Raw genomic sequence first — 19,964 nt, 5'->3', positions numbered from 1 at the left:
AATACATTTTTCCCGTACTTCTCCTTTAAGTCCCTATTACATGAGCCAATGGTGTGGAGCAAGCGAGCGGCAACCTCAGATGAGTGCTCGCTTGCTTCTCATTCGCCGCCTCCGCTATTGCACTTGCTGACAGCGAGCGGGTCAGAGGCAGGAAGCTGCTGGAGGGGCTTCCCGAATTGACTGGCTGCAGCTGCTAGGATGTGCTGATCCTTGAAGTTCTGGACCAGCTGGAGACCCCAGTACTAGTGAGTGATGTCTGGGAGTTGTGCCCAGCTCAGAGTGAGATAGATGTGGGTTTTATTGTTGAAGTGAGTCATAATAACGTGAGCTATGTTGCTGCTGGGGAGGAGGGATACCGGTGAACCGCTGCCCAGACGCCCAGAGTTCCTCCTCGACTTGATTTATAATCCAGGTTTCTGTTAGATGATTCCAGAAAGCTCTGTGATTCATTGATAAAACTCCCTGGGGTGTTAATGATTGATCCTGGGATGGGGCAGACGCCGCTGCGCCCTGTGAGGTCTGATGGGGGGTACAGAGGAGCTTGCAGTCTAATGTCTAATCTGCTTGTTTTGTGTCTTGCAGTTACAGAGAAGGAAGTGCAGCAGTGGTAAGTCACCACATTTTTGTCTCTTATTTTGCATGTGAGAACCCTAATGTACATGTATAAGGTGCAGCTACACTTAACAGACACCCTGCTCCCTAAATTCCATTTTATGGTGTGTTTAAACGCACAGATTATCTGAGATTTGTGAAGCCAAAGCCAGGAATGGATTTAAGAAGAAGATAAATCTCAGTCTTTTTTTTCTTTATGACCTGTTCCCTGTTTATAGTCTCCTTCTGGCTTTGGCTTCAGTAAATCTGTCTGTGTAAACGCACCATTAGGGTACGTTCACACTTAGGGTATGTTCACACTGAGTAAAACAGTCGGAATCCCGCTGTGCCCTGTGTGTCATAGCCCGTCTCTGGGAGAGCGCGCTCCTCCCCAGCTGCTGCTCTCCGCTCAAAGAAGTGACATGCCACTTCTTTGAGCGGAGAGCCACAGCAACGGGTGCCGCTCTCCCATAGACATGCTATGACACACTGAGCACAGCGGGATTCCGCGGCGGAAAATTCCGCCTGTTTTACTTAGTGTGAACATACCCTTACCGTATCGGCAGCGTTTTTTACAATGTGAGTTCGAAGTGAAATCCACTGCGGATTCATGCCCAATTACTTCAATGGGATGATTGTCATTCCCCGCACGGGCTGGATACATACTTTAATGGGACCCTGCTCTGGCTTGCTTTGGAGGCTCCAGGTGGCTCCCAGCGCTCAGCCAATCAGTGCGCTGCGGCGGAGGTTAAGGACGCCGACTTTTTTCATCCCGCTGCCAGTATATCATCCAATTGAAGTTAATGGTCAGGTATGCACAGCAGATTTTGCTGCAAACTCATAACGTAAAATCTGCTGCGGATACAGTACATGTGACCATACCCTTAGGCTCTTGTCACACTACATTTGTGATAGCCAGCTGCTGAATGCATTGTGAAATCTTAGACCAGTCATTCATCTGTGTCATTTTCGCCTCCATTTGGTGGTTTCAGTACAGGCTTGCCAATGAACAGGACTTGATGGTTGCCTTGTCACCTGCACCGCCCAGTGTAAGCTGCGTCTCCCCACACCCATGTTTACCAAGCTGCATTACAGTACAGACTGCTATAGTTCCTGCATCTGTATTCTGGATGTCCAGCCTGACCATGGCTCTGATGATGTAACACGCTTGTGTGATACTGACCTTAAATGTGCGACCAGAAAATGTACCCCGCGCTGCCCGGGTATAAAGTTGTTTTTTTTTTTTTTTTTTTAAGGGAAATCGTCAGGAGCCCTATATACCTCTATATACACTATGTACCTCAACATTGCTAAACTGTTTATGTAAATTGTAGCTAATGCACATTAGAAATAAACCAAACTGAGATTTCTTGTGATAAGACTTTATACAGAGCCTGGTTATATACAACATTGCCAGTGTTGTATACAGCCTGGTTATATACAACATTGGCAGAGTTATATACAGAGCCTGGTTATATAAAACGTTGGCAGTGTTATATACAGCCTGGTTCGAGGGGTCCTGTATACCTGTAGTATTATGTTGGTGAAGGTCCTGTATACCTGTAGTGTATAGTTTTGGGAGTCCTGTATACCTGTAGTGTATAGTTGGTGGAGGTCCTGTATACCTGTAGTGTATAGTTTTGGGGGTCCTGTATACCTGTAATGTCCTGAATACCTGTACTGTATAGTTGGAGTAGGGGGTCTACCATATATTTCTGTGGATCTGTTGTGAGGCAGCTGCCCTAGCAACCAATTAGATTCCAGCTCCCTGTGAAAATGAAAGTATTAATCCTATTGGTTGCTGAGTCTTCCAACTGCCATTTCTGCTGCAGCTAATTATATCACCTGTGTGTGCAGTGGGGAGATTTTCCCATTCATTTCTATGGGGCGCTCTTCCCCCTCCCCCTCCTCTCCTGTAAATCTGGCGGGGACGGGACCTTCACTCTAACCTTCCCGGGCACCCAATGTATCTGTGGGCCAAACGGTTTAGGCGTTTGGAAGTCTATAGGGGACAGACAGACAGACAAACCGACTTTCATTTTCATGATATAGATGTACATGATGTCACAGTGTCCCCCTGTACAGGGTGTGTGATACTGACAGTATATGTGTGATGTATATGATGTCACAGTGTCCCCCTGTACAGGGTGTGTGATACTGACAGTATATGTGTGATGTATATGATGTCACAGTGTCCCCCTGTACAGGGTGTGTGATACTGACAGTATATGTGTGATGTATATGATGTCACAGTGTCCCCCTGTACAGGGTGTGTGATACTGACAGTATATGTGTGATGTATATGATGTCACAGTGTCCCCCTGTACAGGGTGTGTGATACTGACTGTATATGTGTGATGTATATGATGTCACAGTGTCCCTCTGTATAGGGGGTGTGATTCCAGCACAGGCATTAATGATGAGTGTATGGGTTCCACGAGGGGAGCGATAGCTGCAGGTTATTTCTACCATCACTGCTGTCCTGCGGAGGGTTGTTTTGGTGGGAGCCTCAGTAGACAGGGGGCCGCCTGGTTTCTCTTCTGCAGCCGCCTGTCATCTGTATATTTGGGAACTAAATCTTTTGTAATTTATTTTTAGAGGCAGATCTATATATGTCATGTGTGTGTGTGTGAATATGAATATATATAATATATATATACATATACACACTGTATATACTGTATATATATATTCATTTGATATGCAGGATGGAGAGGGAGATCTTCTATGGTGTATGTGATGTATAGATATCCAGGGGGCAGTTCTTCTATGTTATCTGCCACCTGACCTGATGCTTCTGTATGATGTCTGGGCTGTCACCTTGCAGAATATAGACGGGAGTGTGAGCCGTACAGCCTGACAGTGACCTAAACAATAGCTAAGCTGGGAATAATGGCCGGCACCTCACAAATATCTCATAATTTAGGAGAAACCTGTATATAAGTGCAGGGACAGACGATTATTACGATGATTGTGTATTACAGATGTTATTAATGGTTTGTCCCTGCATTTATGTCCGTCCATGTTTCTAGTCCATGATGAGTTATCTGCGAGGTGGCAGCCATCATTCTCAGCGTGTTCCTGATATCTCTACCAGATAACGTATATATGTAACCAGTGTAGAGCTTCCTCTGGACTGATACAGTGTAACAGACCATCAGGGCAGGAGGGATGTGCTGCGGCTGGGTTTGGGACTGTGTTGCGGCTGTCTGTATGTAGTAAGCTGCTGCAGTTGCCCCTTTTCTGCTGACTAGCCGCCATGCTCCCATCAGTCAACAGTATTAGGCTGGGTTCACGCTGCGTTTTTGCAATCCATTTAACGTATACGTTTTATGAAGAAAAAAAAAACGGATGGAAAAACGGTTGTATTTGTGTGTCATCCCTTTGGATCAGTTTTTCCATTGACTTCCATTATTAAAAAAACAAAAAAAAAAAGGATCGAAACGGATGCGTTTTTTTTTTAACAGACACAAAAGTGCTATTGACTACGTTTTTTTCTCCGTTTAAAAGTAACCAATTAAAAACGGATACATTGAGCAGGTTGCAAAAACGCAGTGTGAACCCGGCCGAACTCTGCATCTGTGCACATACTCGATGTTTTATAATAGTCTCAGTTACCATAGAAACGTCCAGCTACAAGATGTAACAACACAAAGCGGCAACCAACATGAGGCTACTATAGTTCTCTATGTCCTATCTCCGTCAGCAATACAATGCTCAGGCGTTTCCGTCCGTGAATTGCGTCCTGCGATTTAATGACTACAAGTAAATATTGGGAGAAAGTGAGTGGGAGGGTTCATTGGTTTCGGGGCGTCCCTCGGAGTCGGGTCAGGGATCCCTAAGGCTGGGTTCACACTACATTTTTGATATTGGTTTTGTTCATTCATTTTATGTAAAATAACCTGATGTATTTGTGTGCATCTGTGTTTAATCCGTTTTTCTATTGACTTCCATTATAAAAAACGGATCAAAACACATCAGTTTTTTTAGTGTACACAATAACAGGATTGTCTACATTTTTGAGTACACGAAAAAAGAGGATGCGTTTTTTTTCCTTTTTTTTTTAATGATGGAAGTCGATAGAAAACAAATGCATCCGGGTTTTTTTTTGCATAGAATGGATAAAAAGAACGCATTGCATAAGCGCTGTGTGGAGCCGGCCTGTTCTATCAGTTTTATTGGTAGGAAGAATTCTATAGTTTTGACTTTATATAAAAATGCTGATAGTATTTAGTGAGACTGATATAGAAGTAATGGTATGGACCTTTGGATTGAAGGGCCCCTCCCCCCACTGTCTGTTACCGAGACCCCCGGAGCGCGGCAGTGAAGTGAGGGCCGTAATTGAGTGCAGCGGTCCGTGTCCGGGGAGGGTTGTAGCATGGTTCCCTGCGCCTCCGCTGTAATGGCAGCCGCCGCTGCTGGAGACCGGAGAGGGTTGGGAGCGATGGGGAGACATGTAATGCACTTATCAAATATTCATCCCACAGAGCTGTGTATAATGACTCAGTGTGATGCAATATGTATTTATAACGGGCGGGGGTGGGGGCAGCCGCAGTGCTGGAGGATGTGCCAGCACCGTACACCACTCATCCCCAGCCAACTGCTGCTAAACTACAATGCCCAGGCTCTTAGGACATGATGGGGGATGTAGTTCTGCAATAGCTGGAGGACCACAGGTTGGAGAACGTTGCAGTCATAGTCTGGCAGGGAGGCTGGGAACACAGAGCTACAGGAAGACTAATAGAATTGTAAGGCTGTCAGGGCATGCTGGGGGTTGTAGTTCTGCAAGTGCCAATAAGCCGGATGTTTGGGAAAACTACTGAGGACACTGCAGCTGCATGCTGGGAGTTGTAGTTTTGCAGGCGCAGGTTATGAGCAGGATATTATCCACTGGCCAAGGCAAGCCCTCCACCAGTGCCAGCAGCTGCCACTACACGGATGAAAGAGGCATCTCCCCTGAAACAGGGACCATAGATGATAGAGTGGAAATGGAAAGTCGGGACTAACCAGGAGGCACGGCAAAAAAAGGGGAACCGACTGTAAGATAAACCGAGCAAAACAGCAACAACTACAGCATATAAAAACCGAGCTATACAAAGAGAAGCCGAGAGCCACCTGAGCAGCTAGAGAGATCTACAGAGAACTCACTATAATCCACACAGAGCTGCACAAGCCAGGGATTCATACAGATGAAGGAGCAGGATGAGCCCAGTTATCAGAAGCAGAGCATTGGTCTATTTACTCTGTTCTCTGCAACCCCGCCGATCCTATGAGTGGAGATGGATGGTCTGATCTCCGGGACCACTGCTGATCCTGAGAATAAAGGGACCATGATCATGGATGGTCTGATCTCTGGGACCGTTGCTGATCCTATGAGTGAAGGGACCATGATCATGGATGGTCTGATCTCTGGGACCGTTGCTGATCCTATGAGTGAAGGGACCATGATCATGGGTGGTCTGATCTCTGGGACCGTGGCTGATCCTGTGAGTGAAGGGACCATGATCATGGGTGGTCTGATCTCTGGGACCACCGCTGATCCTATGAGTAAAGGGACTATGATCATTGATGGTCTGATCTTTGGGACCACCGCTGATCCTATGAGTGAAGGGACCATTATCATGGGTGGTCTGATCTCTGGGACCACCGCTGATCCTATGAGTAAAGGGACTATGATCATTGATGGTCTGATCTCTGGGACCACCGCTGATCCTATGAGTGAAGGGACCATTATCATGGGTGGTCTGATCTCTGGGACCGTCGCTGATCCTATGAGTGAAGGGACCATGATCATGGGTGGTCTGATCTCTGGGACCACCGCTGATCCTATGAGTGAAGGGACCATGATCATGGGTGGTCTGATCTCTGGGACCACCGCTGATCCTATGAGTGAAGGGACCATTATCATGGGTGTTCTGATCTCTGGGACCGCCGCTGATACTGTGAGTGAAGGGACCATGATCATGGGTGGTCTGATCTCTGGGACCACTGCTGATCCTATGAGTGAAGGGACCATGATCATGGGTGGTCTGATCTCTGGGACCACCGCTGATCCTATGAGTGAAGGGACCATGATCATTGATGGTCTGATCTTTGGGACCACCGCTGATCCTATGAGTAAAGGGACTATGATCATTGATGGTCTGATCTCTGGGGCCTTTGGCAGTCCTGAGAGTACCCGTCCTCCTCCTTACAGGGAATCTCCTTCTGTATGAGTCCTGTCCCTTCTCGGACCATCCTGTCACTAGGTGATTGGGCAGACATAACATGCACATCTCTCATACACAACAATGTAAAACGACAGACGAGGAGCAGCAGGCCAGACAGTAAATTGCTGCGATGCTCTTGGGTTTCTATGACGACTGGGTGCATCATGGCTGTCTCCCTGACCTGTCCCCATTCCTCCAGTGCAGTAAGGATGATAATAATAACAGGCCTGCTCTCCTTCCCTGACATCCACTGTGTTATTTGAACCTTCAGCTTTGTCTATTTCGGTATCTGCTTAGTAATTACAGCGCCAAGAGGATGAGTGTGAACCTGCGCCTACGCCTGGGGAAGCAGCCATGTGTGGGGCAGCGAGCACCTCAGGCCTGGCAGGCTGCACTGCTTCTTACTGCCGTCTATGGTTGTCACCTATCTGTAGGAAGTCTCGTGCCACAAAGGCTGATGTTTATGGATATAAGGTTTCCTGAGAAATGTCCTTGTGGCGATTGTATACTGTGCAGCCGGATCTGTGACAGATCGCTCCCTACCTCCCCGATGCTAAATGAATGGAAACTGACATACACTCCCGCTGCCGTCCATCTGCCACTGTGTATCTGCGGAGGCAGCCTCGTATACACAGTGGTGCCTTGGATTAGGAGCATAATCCGTTCCAGGACGGCGCTTGTAATCCAAGTCACTCTTACACCAAAGCAAATTTTCCCATAAGAAATCATTAATCTGCAGACAATTCATTCCACCCCCCAAATATACTGATTATTATTCTGAATAACATGTAGAAGAGATGAAACAATGAGAAGCAGCAGAATCTGTGATATTATAAGTTACTGTACAGTATAGCAGCATGTGGGGTATAATGTATAGTAACTGTATAACCCTGATAAAACAGCAGCAGCTGGATATGTGATATATAAGTTACTGTACAGTATAGCAGCATGTGGGGTATAATGTATAGTAACTGTATAACCCTGATAACACAGCAGCTGGATATGTGATATAAATTACTGTACAGTATAGCAGCATGTGGTATATAATGTATAGTAACTGTATAACCCTGATAACACAGCAGCTGGATATGTGATATATAAGTTACTGTACAGTATAGCAGCATGTGGTATATAATGTATAGTAACTGTATAACCCTGATAACACAGCAGCAGCTGGATATGTGATATATAAGTTACTGTACAGTATAGCAGCATGTGGTATATAATCTATAGTAACTGTATAACCCTGATAACACTGCAGCTGGATATGTGATATATAAGTTACTGTACAGTATAGCAGCATGTGGTATATAATGTATAGTAACTGTATAACCCTGATAACACAGCAGCTGGATATGTGATATATACGTTACTGTACAGTATAGCAATCGGCATGTGGTATATAATGTATAGTAACTGTATAACCCTGATAACACAGCAGCTGGATATATATGTTACTGTACAGTATAGCAGCATGTGGTATATAATGTATAGTAACTGTATAACCCTGATAACACAGCAGCTGGATATGTGATATATAAGTTACTGTACAGTATAGCAGCATGTGGTGTATAATGTATAGTAACTGTATAACCCTGATAACACAGCAGCAGCTGGATATGGGATATATAAGTTACTGTACAGTATAGCAGCATGTGGGGTATAATGTATAGTAACTGTATAACCCTGATAACACAGCAGCTGGATATGTGATATATAAGTTACTGTACAGTATAGCAGCATGTGGGGTATAATGTATAGTAACTGTATAACCCTGATAACACAGCAGCAGCTGGATATGTGATATATAAGTTACTGTACAGTATAGCAGCATGTGGTATATAATGTATAGTAACTGTATAACCCTGATAACACAGCAGCTGGATATGTGATATATAAGTTACTGTACAGTATAGCAGCATGTGGGGTATAATGTATAGTAACTGTATAACCCTGATAACACAGCAGCTGGATATGTGATATATAAGTTAATGTACAGTATAGCAGCATGTGGGGTATAATGTATAGTAACTGTATAACCCTGATAACACAGCAGCAGCTGGATATGTGATATATAAATTACTGTACAGTATAGCAGCATGTGGGGTATAATGTATAGTAACTGTATAACCCTGATAACACAGCAGCTGGATATATGATATATAAGTTACTGTACAGTATAGCAGCATGTGGTGTATACTGTATAGTAACTGTATAACCCTGATAACACAGCAGCAGCTGGATATGTGATATATAAGTTACTGTACAGTATAGCAGCATATGGTATATAATGTATAGTAACTGTATAATCCTGATAACACAGCAGCAGCTGGATATGATATATAAGTTACTGTACAGTATAGCAGCATGTGGTATATAATGTATAGTAACTGTATAACCCAGATAACACAGCAGCTGGATATGTGATATATGTTACTGTACAGTATAGCAGCATGTGATGTACAATCTATAGTAACTGTATAACCCTAATAACACAGCAGCTGGATATGTGATATATAAGTTACGGTACAGTATAGCAGCATGTGGTGTATAATGTATAGTAACTGTATAACCCTGATAACACAGCAGCTGGATATGTGATATATAAGTTACTGTTCAGTATAGCAGCATGTGGTGTATAATGTATAGTAACTGTATAACCCTGATAACACAGCAGCTGGATATGTGATATATAAGTTACTGTACAGTATAGCAGCATGTGGTGTATAATGTATAGTAACTGTATAACCCTGGTAACACAGCAGCAGCTGGATATGTGATATATAAGTTACTGTACAGTATAGCAGCATGTGGTATATAATGTATAGTAACTGTATAACCCTGATAACACAGCAGCTGGATATGTGATATATAAGTTACTGTACAGTATAGCAGCATGTGGTGTATAATGTATAGTAACTGTATAACCCTGGTAACACAGCAGCAGCTGGATATGTGATATATAAGTTACTGTACAGTATAACAATCAGCATGTGGTGTATAATGTATAGTAACTGTATAACCTTGATAACACATCAGCTGGATATGTGATATATAAGTTACTGTGAAGTATAGCTATCAGCATGTGGTTTATAATGTATAGTAAGTGCATAACCCTGATAACACAGCAGCAGCAGCTTGTAGATACAGGATGGAGATGCAGATCCCCATAATGCAGTAGCGTAGTACAACAGGTTAGAATAGAGACACACAGGCCTGTGTGGTCACATGACAGCAATGGGGAAGGGGGGGTGTGTTCAGCATGGACCAATCAGGAAGTGAGAATCACAAAGCTGTGCAGGAGGACAGTGACAGAAACTTCATATACAGCAGTGTGATTGCAGGCACAATATAATATCTGTGTGTGAGTGCAGGCAGTTTATAGCAGCAGTGTGTATAGCTGAGTGTAAGTGCAGGCACATTATAGTAGGAATGGAGAGAATGGGAAACACAGGGGCTGACAGAGACTGCAGAGAGTATGAGCAGGAGGGAATGAGCAGGACATACGTGAGCACAGTATAGCAGCACTCTCTTTGCCTGGGGAGAGAGGGGTTACAGCTATAAAGAGATTACCTCCACAGTCCTGTCCCCTGATGAAAGCCCCAGCCCGAAGTGGATCTACTATGATTTGGAAGGTGAGGGAGACTTCCTGGGTCAAAGTACAGTGCTGTAGACCACCCTGTGCAGAGATCCCCAGGTTATACCATCTGTACATATATAATTATATACAGTATATACCCAGGTTATACCAGCTGTACATATATAATTATATACAGTATATACTCCAGGTTATACCAGCTGTATATATATCATTATATACAGGAGATACCCAGGTTACACCAGCTGTACATATATAATTATATACAGGATATACACACAGGTTATACCAGCTGTATATATATTATTATACAGTATATACCCAGGTTGTAGCAGCTGTACATATATAATTATATACAGGAGATCCCCAGGTTATACCAGCTGTACTTATATAATTATATACAGGATATACCCAGGTTATACCAGCTGTACATATATAATTATATACAGGAGATCCCCAGGTTATACCAGCTGTACATATATAATTATATACAGGACATCCCCAGGTTATACCAGCTGTACATATATAATTATATACAGGAGATCCCCAGGTTATACCATATACCGTATGTATTCTTCTGTGGACTCTTATAAAACGTTGATGACTGATCCAGATTCCATCTGAGGAATAACAGCTGTGTTTACGGATTAGATCATGTGACTTGCGGATGGAGATGACATGTATTTGGATGGTGTATGGAGTCGTGTGTACCTGCAGTATTGTATCCACCATAAATCCCGCTCCTGAGTCATCTACTGTATACAAGCCTCGCAGTAATGCAGACATGGCTCATGTTGTGTATCCAGAGCCGCCGTTGTATATATTCCCCGGTGCCTATACGTATATACAGCCGGATATATATGCCACTGATTGGATCAACAAGTGTACCTAGAATACTAAGCCTGTATCTAGTCCTGTGACACAGTGTGCTGAGCTGTATCTGAGCAAGTCTAGTGTATCTAATCCTTATCATGTGTGATACACTCTCAGCACTACATACAGATAACTCTGTTCCCCTCCGCAGAGCTGACAGATTCCACCACAGACGGACAGACTGTTCCTCCCACACTCAGTGTTTTCCAGGCTCTGGCGCACTGCGTGTGTTATGCATTTTTGTATTTCATGCGGTTTGGGGTGAATTTGGGTGTTTTCCAGTTTTTGTTTAATTAGGAGCTGGAAGGAGGAAGTGAGATACGGGCAGCGATGGTGAATAGAGGAGGCATCTGTTCTCTGTTATCGTAAGCGGGACAGCAGGCCGGAGCATCGCTCTTATTCACGTTTCCCCCACTATGCGGCACTCTGTTCCATTGGGTCCAGGTTGGGGTGGTTTTTAGCCCATAGAATTTGAAGATGCTGCCGTGTATAGCTGAGTGCAGGCACTGCTGCTATAATGTACCTGCACTTACACTCAGCTATACACACTGCTGCTATATTGTGCCTGCACTCACACTCGGCTATACGCACTGCTGCTATAATCTGCCTGCACTCATACTCGGCTATACACACTGCTGCTATAATGTGCCTGCACTCACACTCAGCTATACGCACTGCTGCTGTAATCTGCCTTCACTCATACTCAGCTATACACACTGCTGCTATAATGTGCCTGCACTCACACTCAGCTATACACACAGATATTATATTGTGCCTGCACTCACACTGCTGTATATAAAGTTTCTGTCGTTGTCCTGCACAGCTTTGTGATTCTCACTTCCTGATTGGTCCATGCTGAACACACACCCCATCCCCATTGCTGTCATGTGACCACACAGACCTCTGTGTCTCTATTCTAGCCTGTTGTACTACGCTACTGCATTATGGGGATCTGCATCTCCATCCTGTATCTACAAGCTGCTGCTGCTGTGTTATCAGGGTTATGCACTTACTATACATTATACACCACATGCTGATTGCTATACTTCACAGTAACTTATATATCACATATCCAGCTGCTGTGTTATCAGGGTTATACAGTTAATATACATCATACACCACATGCTGATTGCTATACTGAACATAGCAGCTGGATATGTGATATATAAGTTACTGTACAGTATAGCAATCAGCATGTGGTGTATAATGTATAGTAACTGTATAACCCTGATAACACAGCAGCTGGATATGTGATATATAAGTTACTGTACAGTATAGCAGCATGTGGGGTATAATGTATAGTAACTGTATAACCCTGATAACACAGCAGCTGGATATGTGATATATAAGTTACTGTACAGTATAGCAATCAGCATGTGGTATATAATGTATAGTAACTGTATAACCCTGATAACATAGCAGCAGATGGATATGTGATATATAAGTTACTGTACAGTTTAGCAGCATGTGGTATATAATGTATAGTAACTGTATAACCCTGATAACACAGCAGCAGATGGATATGTGATATATAAGTTACTGTGCAGTATAACAATCAGCATGCAGCCCTGCTTCTCTTTTCTAGCCTGTTTTACTACGCTACTGCATTATGGGGATCTGCATCTTCATCCTGTATCTACAAGCTGCTGCTGTGTTATCAGGGTTATACAGTTACTATACATTATATACCACATGCTGCTATACTGTACAGTAACTTATATATCACATATCCAGCTGCTGTGTTATCAGAGTTATACAGTTACTATACATTATATACCACATGCTGCTATACTGTACAGTAACTTATATATCACATATCCAGCTGCAGTGTTATCAGGGTTATACAGTTACTATACATTATACCCCACATGCTGCTATACTGTACAGTAACTTATATATCACATATCCAGCTGCTGTGTTATCAGGGTTATACAGTTACTATACATTATATACCACATGCTTCTATACCCTACAGTAACTTATATATCACATATCCAGCTGCTGCTGTGTTATCAGGGTTATACAGTTACTATACATTATACACCACATGCTGCTATACTGTACAGTAACTTATATATCACATATCCAGCTGCTGTGTTATCAGGGTTATACAGTTACTATACATTATATACCACATGCTTCTATACCCTACAGTAACTTATATATCACATATCCAGCTGCTGCTGTGTTATCAGGGTTATACAGTTACTATACATTATACACCACATGCTGCTATACTGTACAGTAACTTACATATCACATATCCAGCTGCTGCAGTGTTATCAGGGTTATACAGTTACTATACATTATATACCACATGCTGCTATACTGTACAGTAACTTATATATCACATATCCAGCTGCTGTGTTATCAGGGTTATACAGTTACTATACATTATACACCACATGCTGATTGCTATACTGTCAGGTCAGGGGTCCCATGGTGTTTTAGGTCAGGTCAGGGGCTCCATGGTGTTTTAGGTCAGGTCAGGGGCTCCATGGTGTTATAGGTCAAGTCAGGGGCTCCATGGTGTTGTAGGTCAGGTCAGGGGCTCCATGGTGTTGTAGGTCAAGTCAGGGGCTCCATGGTGTTGTAGGTCAAGTCAGGGGCTCCATGGTGTTGTAGGTCAGGTCAGGGGCTCCATGGTGTTGTAGGTCAGGTCAGGGGCTCCATGGTGTTGTAGGTCAGGTCAGGGGCTCCATGGTGTTATAGAGCAGGTCAGGGGCTCCATGGTGTTGTAGGTCAGGTTGGGGGCTCCATGGTGTTGTAGAGCAGGTCAGGGGCTCCATGGTGTTGTAGAGCAGGTCAGGGGCTCCATGGTGTTGTAGGTCAGGTTGAGGGCTCCATGGTGTTGTAGAGCAGGTCAGGGGCTCCATGGTGTTATAGAGCAGGTCAGGGGCTCCATGGTGTTGTAGGTCAGGTTGGGGGCTCCATGGTGTTGTAGAGCAGGTCAGGGGCTCCATGGTGTTGTAGGTCAGGTTGGGGGCTCCATGGTGTTGTAGGTCAGGTTGGGGGCTCCATGGTGTTGTAGGTCAGGTTGGGGGCTCCATGGTGTTGTAGAGCAGGTCGGGGGCTCCATGGTGTTGTAGAGCAGGTCAGGGGCTCCATGGTGTTGTAGAGCAGGTCAGGGGCTCCATGGTGTTGTAGAGCAGGTCAGGGGCTCCATGGTGTTGTAGAGCAGGTCAGGGGCTCCATGGTGTTGTAGAGCAGGTCAGGGGCTCCATGGTGTTGTAGAGCAGGTCAGGGGCTCCATGGTGTTGTAGAGCAGGTCAGGGGCTCCATGGTGTTGTAGAGCAGGTCAGGGGCTCCATGGTGTTATAGAGCAGGTCAGGGGCTCCATGGTGTTGTAGGTTAGGTCAGGGGCTCCATGGTGTTGTAGAGCAGGTCAGGGGCTCCATGGTGTTGTAGAGCAGGTCAGGGACTCCATGGTGTTGTAGAGCAGGTCAGGGGCTCCATGGTGTTGTAGGTCAGGTTGGGGGCTCCATTTCCTATGATATCTTCCCCACCCCCGTCCACCTTGGTAGTGCACAATACATGTGATAATTTCTCTTTATATTATATATATTGCTCTCGCTCTCTCTCTCTATCTAATATCTCTTTCCGTAGATAAAATTGTAATGAAAAGATAAAAAAATAAGATGGCGGAACTTACTGGGATTTACAGTGACATTTAATATCCTTGTCATTTACCTGACTGTGCACATTTAAAGCGACACAACCCCTAAACAGATGACATGTCTGGATACGAGTGATGAAGGTTTAATGTGTTTTTTCTCATTGCTGTTATATTGAGCTCCTGACGTGTTACAGATGGCTGACGCTGTCATATAGGGTATGGATAGAGTCAGGGTGGGGTCTGCCAAGGTTAAAGTGTCACTGTCGTGAAAATTTTTTTTGCAGAAATCAATAGTCCAGGCGATTTTAAGAAACTTTGTAATTGGGTTTATTATCCGAAAAATGCATTTTTATCATGAAAAAGCAGTTTGAAGCTCTCCCCCCTGTCTTCATTGTTCTCCTATGGAGAGAGCTAAACAAAAGACCAAAACAGGACAACAAAGAGTTAATCTACAAATATCTCACCCGTTATGTTCTTGGACAGTCACCAGTGACCTGTCTGAGCTCGGATTACAGCTGTCACCCAGCTCTGTGCCTGTAATCCTCTGTTATCTGCTTTCTGCTGCCGGCTAACTCCCTCCTTCCTCCTCCCCCCTCCCCTCTCCCTAGAGCAGACAGGGGACGTCTCCTGCAACAAGTCACAATTTTCTGATTTTTCAGAGTGGATGAAAAAGAGGAAGGAGGGGGGGACCTGGGAAAAGGCTTTTTACATGCAGATAATGGCAGATTTGGCTAATAAACCCAATTACAAAGTTTCTTAAAATCGCCTGGACTATTGATTTCTGCAAAAAAAAAAAAATACGACAGTGACTCTTTAAGAGCTGATCCCCAGGACCATATACATTTACACTGTGCCATGGCGGTGTATGTAACCCTCTTCCTCTTCATCCTGCAGGTATAAAGGCTTCATCAAAGACTGTCCTAGCGGTCAACTGGACGCTGCCGGCTTCCAGAAGATTTACAAGCAGTTCTTCCCTTTCGGAGACCCCACCAAATTTGCTACTTTTGTCTTCAATGTTTTTGATGAAAACAAAGTAAGTCACTTGTAGTCCTATTAAATATGATATACTGTATATAGAGAGATACCCTATATAGTCCTGTATCCTTATATAATATACTATATATAGAGATACTATATAGAGTCCTGTATCCTTATATAATATACTATATATAGAGATACTATATAGAGTCCTGTATCCTTATATAATATACTATATATAGAGATACTATATAGAGTCCTGTATCCTTATATAATATACTATATATAGAGATACTATATAGAGTCCTGTATCCTTATATAATATACTATATATAGAGATACTATATAGTCCTGTATCCTTATATAATATACTATATAGAGAGATACTATATAGAGTCCTGTATCCTTATATAATATATATACAGAGATACTATATATAGTCCTGTATCCTTATATAATATACTATATATAGAGATACTATATAGTCCTGTATCCTTATATAATATACTATATAGAGAGATACTATGTAGAGTCCTGTATCCTTATATAATATATATACAGAGATACTATATATAGTCCTGTATCCTTATATAATATACTATATATAGAGATACTATATAGAGTCCTGTATCCTTATATAATATATATACAGAGATACTATATATAGTCCTGTATCCTTATATAATATATATACAGAGATACTATATATAGTCCTGTATCCTTATATAATATACCATATATAGTCCTGTATCCTTATATAATATACTATATATAGCGATACCCTATATAGTCCTGTATCCTTATATCTATATGATAAAAATCAAAGTCTGTCTGTCTGTCCTTCTGTCTGTCTGTCTGTCCTTCTGTCTGTCTGTCTGTCCTTCTGTCTGTCTGTCCGTCTGTCTGTCCTCTATAGACTTCCAAACGCCTGAACCGTTTGACCGCAAATTTGGCCCACAGATACATTGGGTGCCCGGGAAGGTTATTGCGAAGGTCCCGTCCCCGCCAGATGTACAGGAGGGGAGGGGGAGGGGGAAGAGCGGCGCCCCATAGAGATGAATGGGAAAATCTCCTCACTGCAAACACAGGTGATATAATTAGCTGCAGCAGACACGGCAGTTGGAGCCTTAGCAACCAATAGGATTACTGCTTTCATTTTCACAGGGAGCAATGGTTGCTAGGGAAGCTGCCTCACAACATCCACAGAAATAACTGGTAGACCCCCTACTCCATCTATACAGTACATGTATACAGGACCCCCTACTGCATCTATACAGTACATGTATACAGGACCCCCTACTCCATCTATATAGTACATGTATACAGGACCCCCTACTCCATCTATACAGTACATGTATATACAGGACCCCCTACTCCATCTATACAGTACATGTATACAGGCCCCCCTACTCCATCTATACAGTACATGTATATACAGGACCCCCTACTCCATCTATACAGTACATGTATATACAGGGCCCCCTACTCCATCTATACAGTACATGTATATACAGGGCCCCCTACTCCATCTATACAGTACATGTATACAGGACCCCCTACTCCATCTATACAGTACATGTATATACAGGGCCCCCTACTCTATCTATACAGTACATGTATATACAGGACCCCCTACTCTATCTATACAGTACATGTATATACAGGACCCCCTACTCCATCTATACAGTACATGTATATACAGGGCACTACAGGTATACAGGACCCCCTACTCCATCTATACAGTATAGGTTTACAGGACCCCCTACTCCATCTATACAGTACATGTATACAGGACCCCCTACTCAATCTATACAGTACAGGTATACAGGACCCCCTACTCCATTTATACAGTACATGTATACAGAACCCCCTACTCCATCTATACAGTACATGTATACAGGACCCCCTACTCCATCTATACAGTACATGTATATATAGGGCACTACAGGTATACAGGACCCCCTACTCCATCTATACAGTATAGGTATACAGGACCCCCTACTCCATCTATACAGTACAGGTATACAGGACCCCCTACTCCATCTATACAGTACAGGTATACAGGACCCCCTACTCCATCTATACAGTACAGGTATACAGGACCCCCTACTCCATCTATACAGTACATGTATACAGGACCCCCTACTCCATCTATACAGTACATGTATACAGGACCCCCTACTCCATTTATACAGTACATGTATACAGGACCCCCTACTCCATCTATACAGTACATGTATACAGGACCCCCTACTCCATCTATACAGTACATGTATATACAGGACCCCCTACTCCATCTATACAGTACATGTATATACAGGACCCCCTACTCCATCTATACAGTACAGGTATACAGGACACCCTACTCCATCTATACAGTACATGTATACAGGACCCCCTACTCCATCTATACAGTACATGTATACAGGACCCCCTACTCCATCTATACAGTACATGTATACAGGACCCCCTACTCCATCTATACAGTACATGTATACAGGACCCCCTACTCCATCTATACAGTACAGGTATACAGGACTCCCTACTCCATCTATACAGTACAGGTATACAGGACCCCCTACTCCATCTATACAGTACATGAATATAGGACATTACAGGTATACAGGACCCCCTACTCCTACTACACAGCACATGTATACAGGGCAGTATTACCAGCTGCTGCTGCCCTAAGCGCTAAACCTGAGGACACCCCATCCTCACTCACCAATTAGCATCAGGATTGGTAGGTAATAGCTCCAGACATCACATTTAACACAGTCACACCAGACCTGACCAATACCGCCATACTGTGACTGGATAACACTGCCATACCAGACCTGACCAATACCGCCATACTGTGACTGGGTAACACCTCCATACCAGACCTGACCAATACCACCATACTGTGACTGGATAACACCGCCACACCAGACCTGACCAATACCACCATTCTGTGACTGGATAACAACACCATACCAGACCTGACCAATTCCACCATACTGTGACTGGGTAACACCTTCATACCAGACCCGACCAATACCACCATACTGTGACTGGATAACACACCAGTCATACCATACCAAATAACACTGCCACACCAGACCTGACCAATACCGCCACACTGTGACTGGATAACACCGCCACACTAGACCTGACCAATACCACCACACTGTGACTGGATAACACTGCCATACCAGACCTGACCAATACGGCCACACTGTGACTGGATAACACTGCCATACCACACCTGACCAATACGGCCACACTGTGACTGGATAACACTGCTATACCAGACCTGACCAATACCGCCATACTGTGACTTGATTACACCGCCATACCAGACCTGACCAATACTGCCATACTGTGACTGGATAACACCACTAGACCTGACCAATACCGCCCTACTGTGACTGGATAACACTGCCATACCAGAGCTGACCAATACTGCCATACAGTGACTGGATAACACCGCTATACCAGACCTTACCAATACCACCATACTGTGACTGGATGAATCTGCCATACCAGACCTGACCAATACCACCATACTGTGACTGGGTAACACCTCCATACAAGACCTGACCAATACCACCATACTGTGACTGGATAACACCGCCACACCAGACCTGACCAATTCCACCAACTCTATACTACAGGTATACAGAACCCCAAACTATACACTACAGGTATACAGGAACTCCACCAACTATATACTACAGGTAAACAGGACCCTCAAACTATACACTACAGGTATACAGGACCCCCGAACTATATACTTGAGGTATACAAGACCTCCACCAACTCTATACTACAGGTATACAGCACCTCCACCAACTCTATACTACAGGTATACAGGACCCCCTATACACACTGATACTTAATACCTGGGCAGCGCCGGGTACATTTTCTAGTATACTATATATACAGAGATACTATATATAGTCCTGTATCCTGATATAATACACTATATACAGAGATACTATATATAGTCCTGTATCCTTATATAATATACTATATATAGAGATACCCTATATAGTCCTGTATTCCTATATAATACAGTATATTACATATATAGAGAGATACCCTTTATAGTCCTGTA

The 19,964-nt window shown here is 43.6% G+C and overlaps 1 protein-coding gene across 1 annotated transcript in view; it reads left to right on the top strand.

Annotated features, from left to right (window-relative positions):
• The first annotated feature begins 330 nt into the window (after positions 1–330).
• The window catches only part of NCS1 (neuronal calcium sensor 1), a 36,558-nt gene continuing 16,924 nt past the window's right edge, over positions 331–19,964 (top strand). Inside the window, exons 1-3 of the mRNA XM_069942909.1 lie at positions 331–412; positions 583–607; positions 15,782–15,920. Of these exons, the coding sequence (XP_069799010.1) occupies positions 331–412; positions 583–607; positions 15,782–15,920 (246 nt within the window). The remainder of the gene's footprint in view (positions 413–582; positions 608–15,781; positions 15,921–19,964) is intronic.

The sequence above is a fragment of the Dendropsophus ebraccatus genome, chromosome 10, assembly GCF_027789765.1.
Source record: "Dendropsophus ebraccatus isolate aDenEbr1 chromosome 10, aDenEbr1.pat, whole genome shotgun sequence".
In the NCBI taxonomy this organism is placed as follows: domain Eukaryota; kingdom Metazoa; phylum Chordata; class Amphibia; order Anura; family Hylidae; genus Dendropsophus; species Dendropsophus ebraccatus.
Note: the sequence above shows the minus strand (reverse complement) of the source record. Positions and strands in the feature narration are given on the sequence as shown.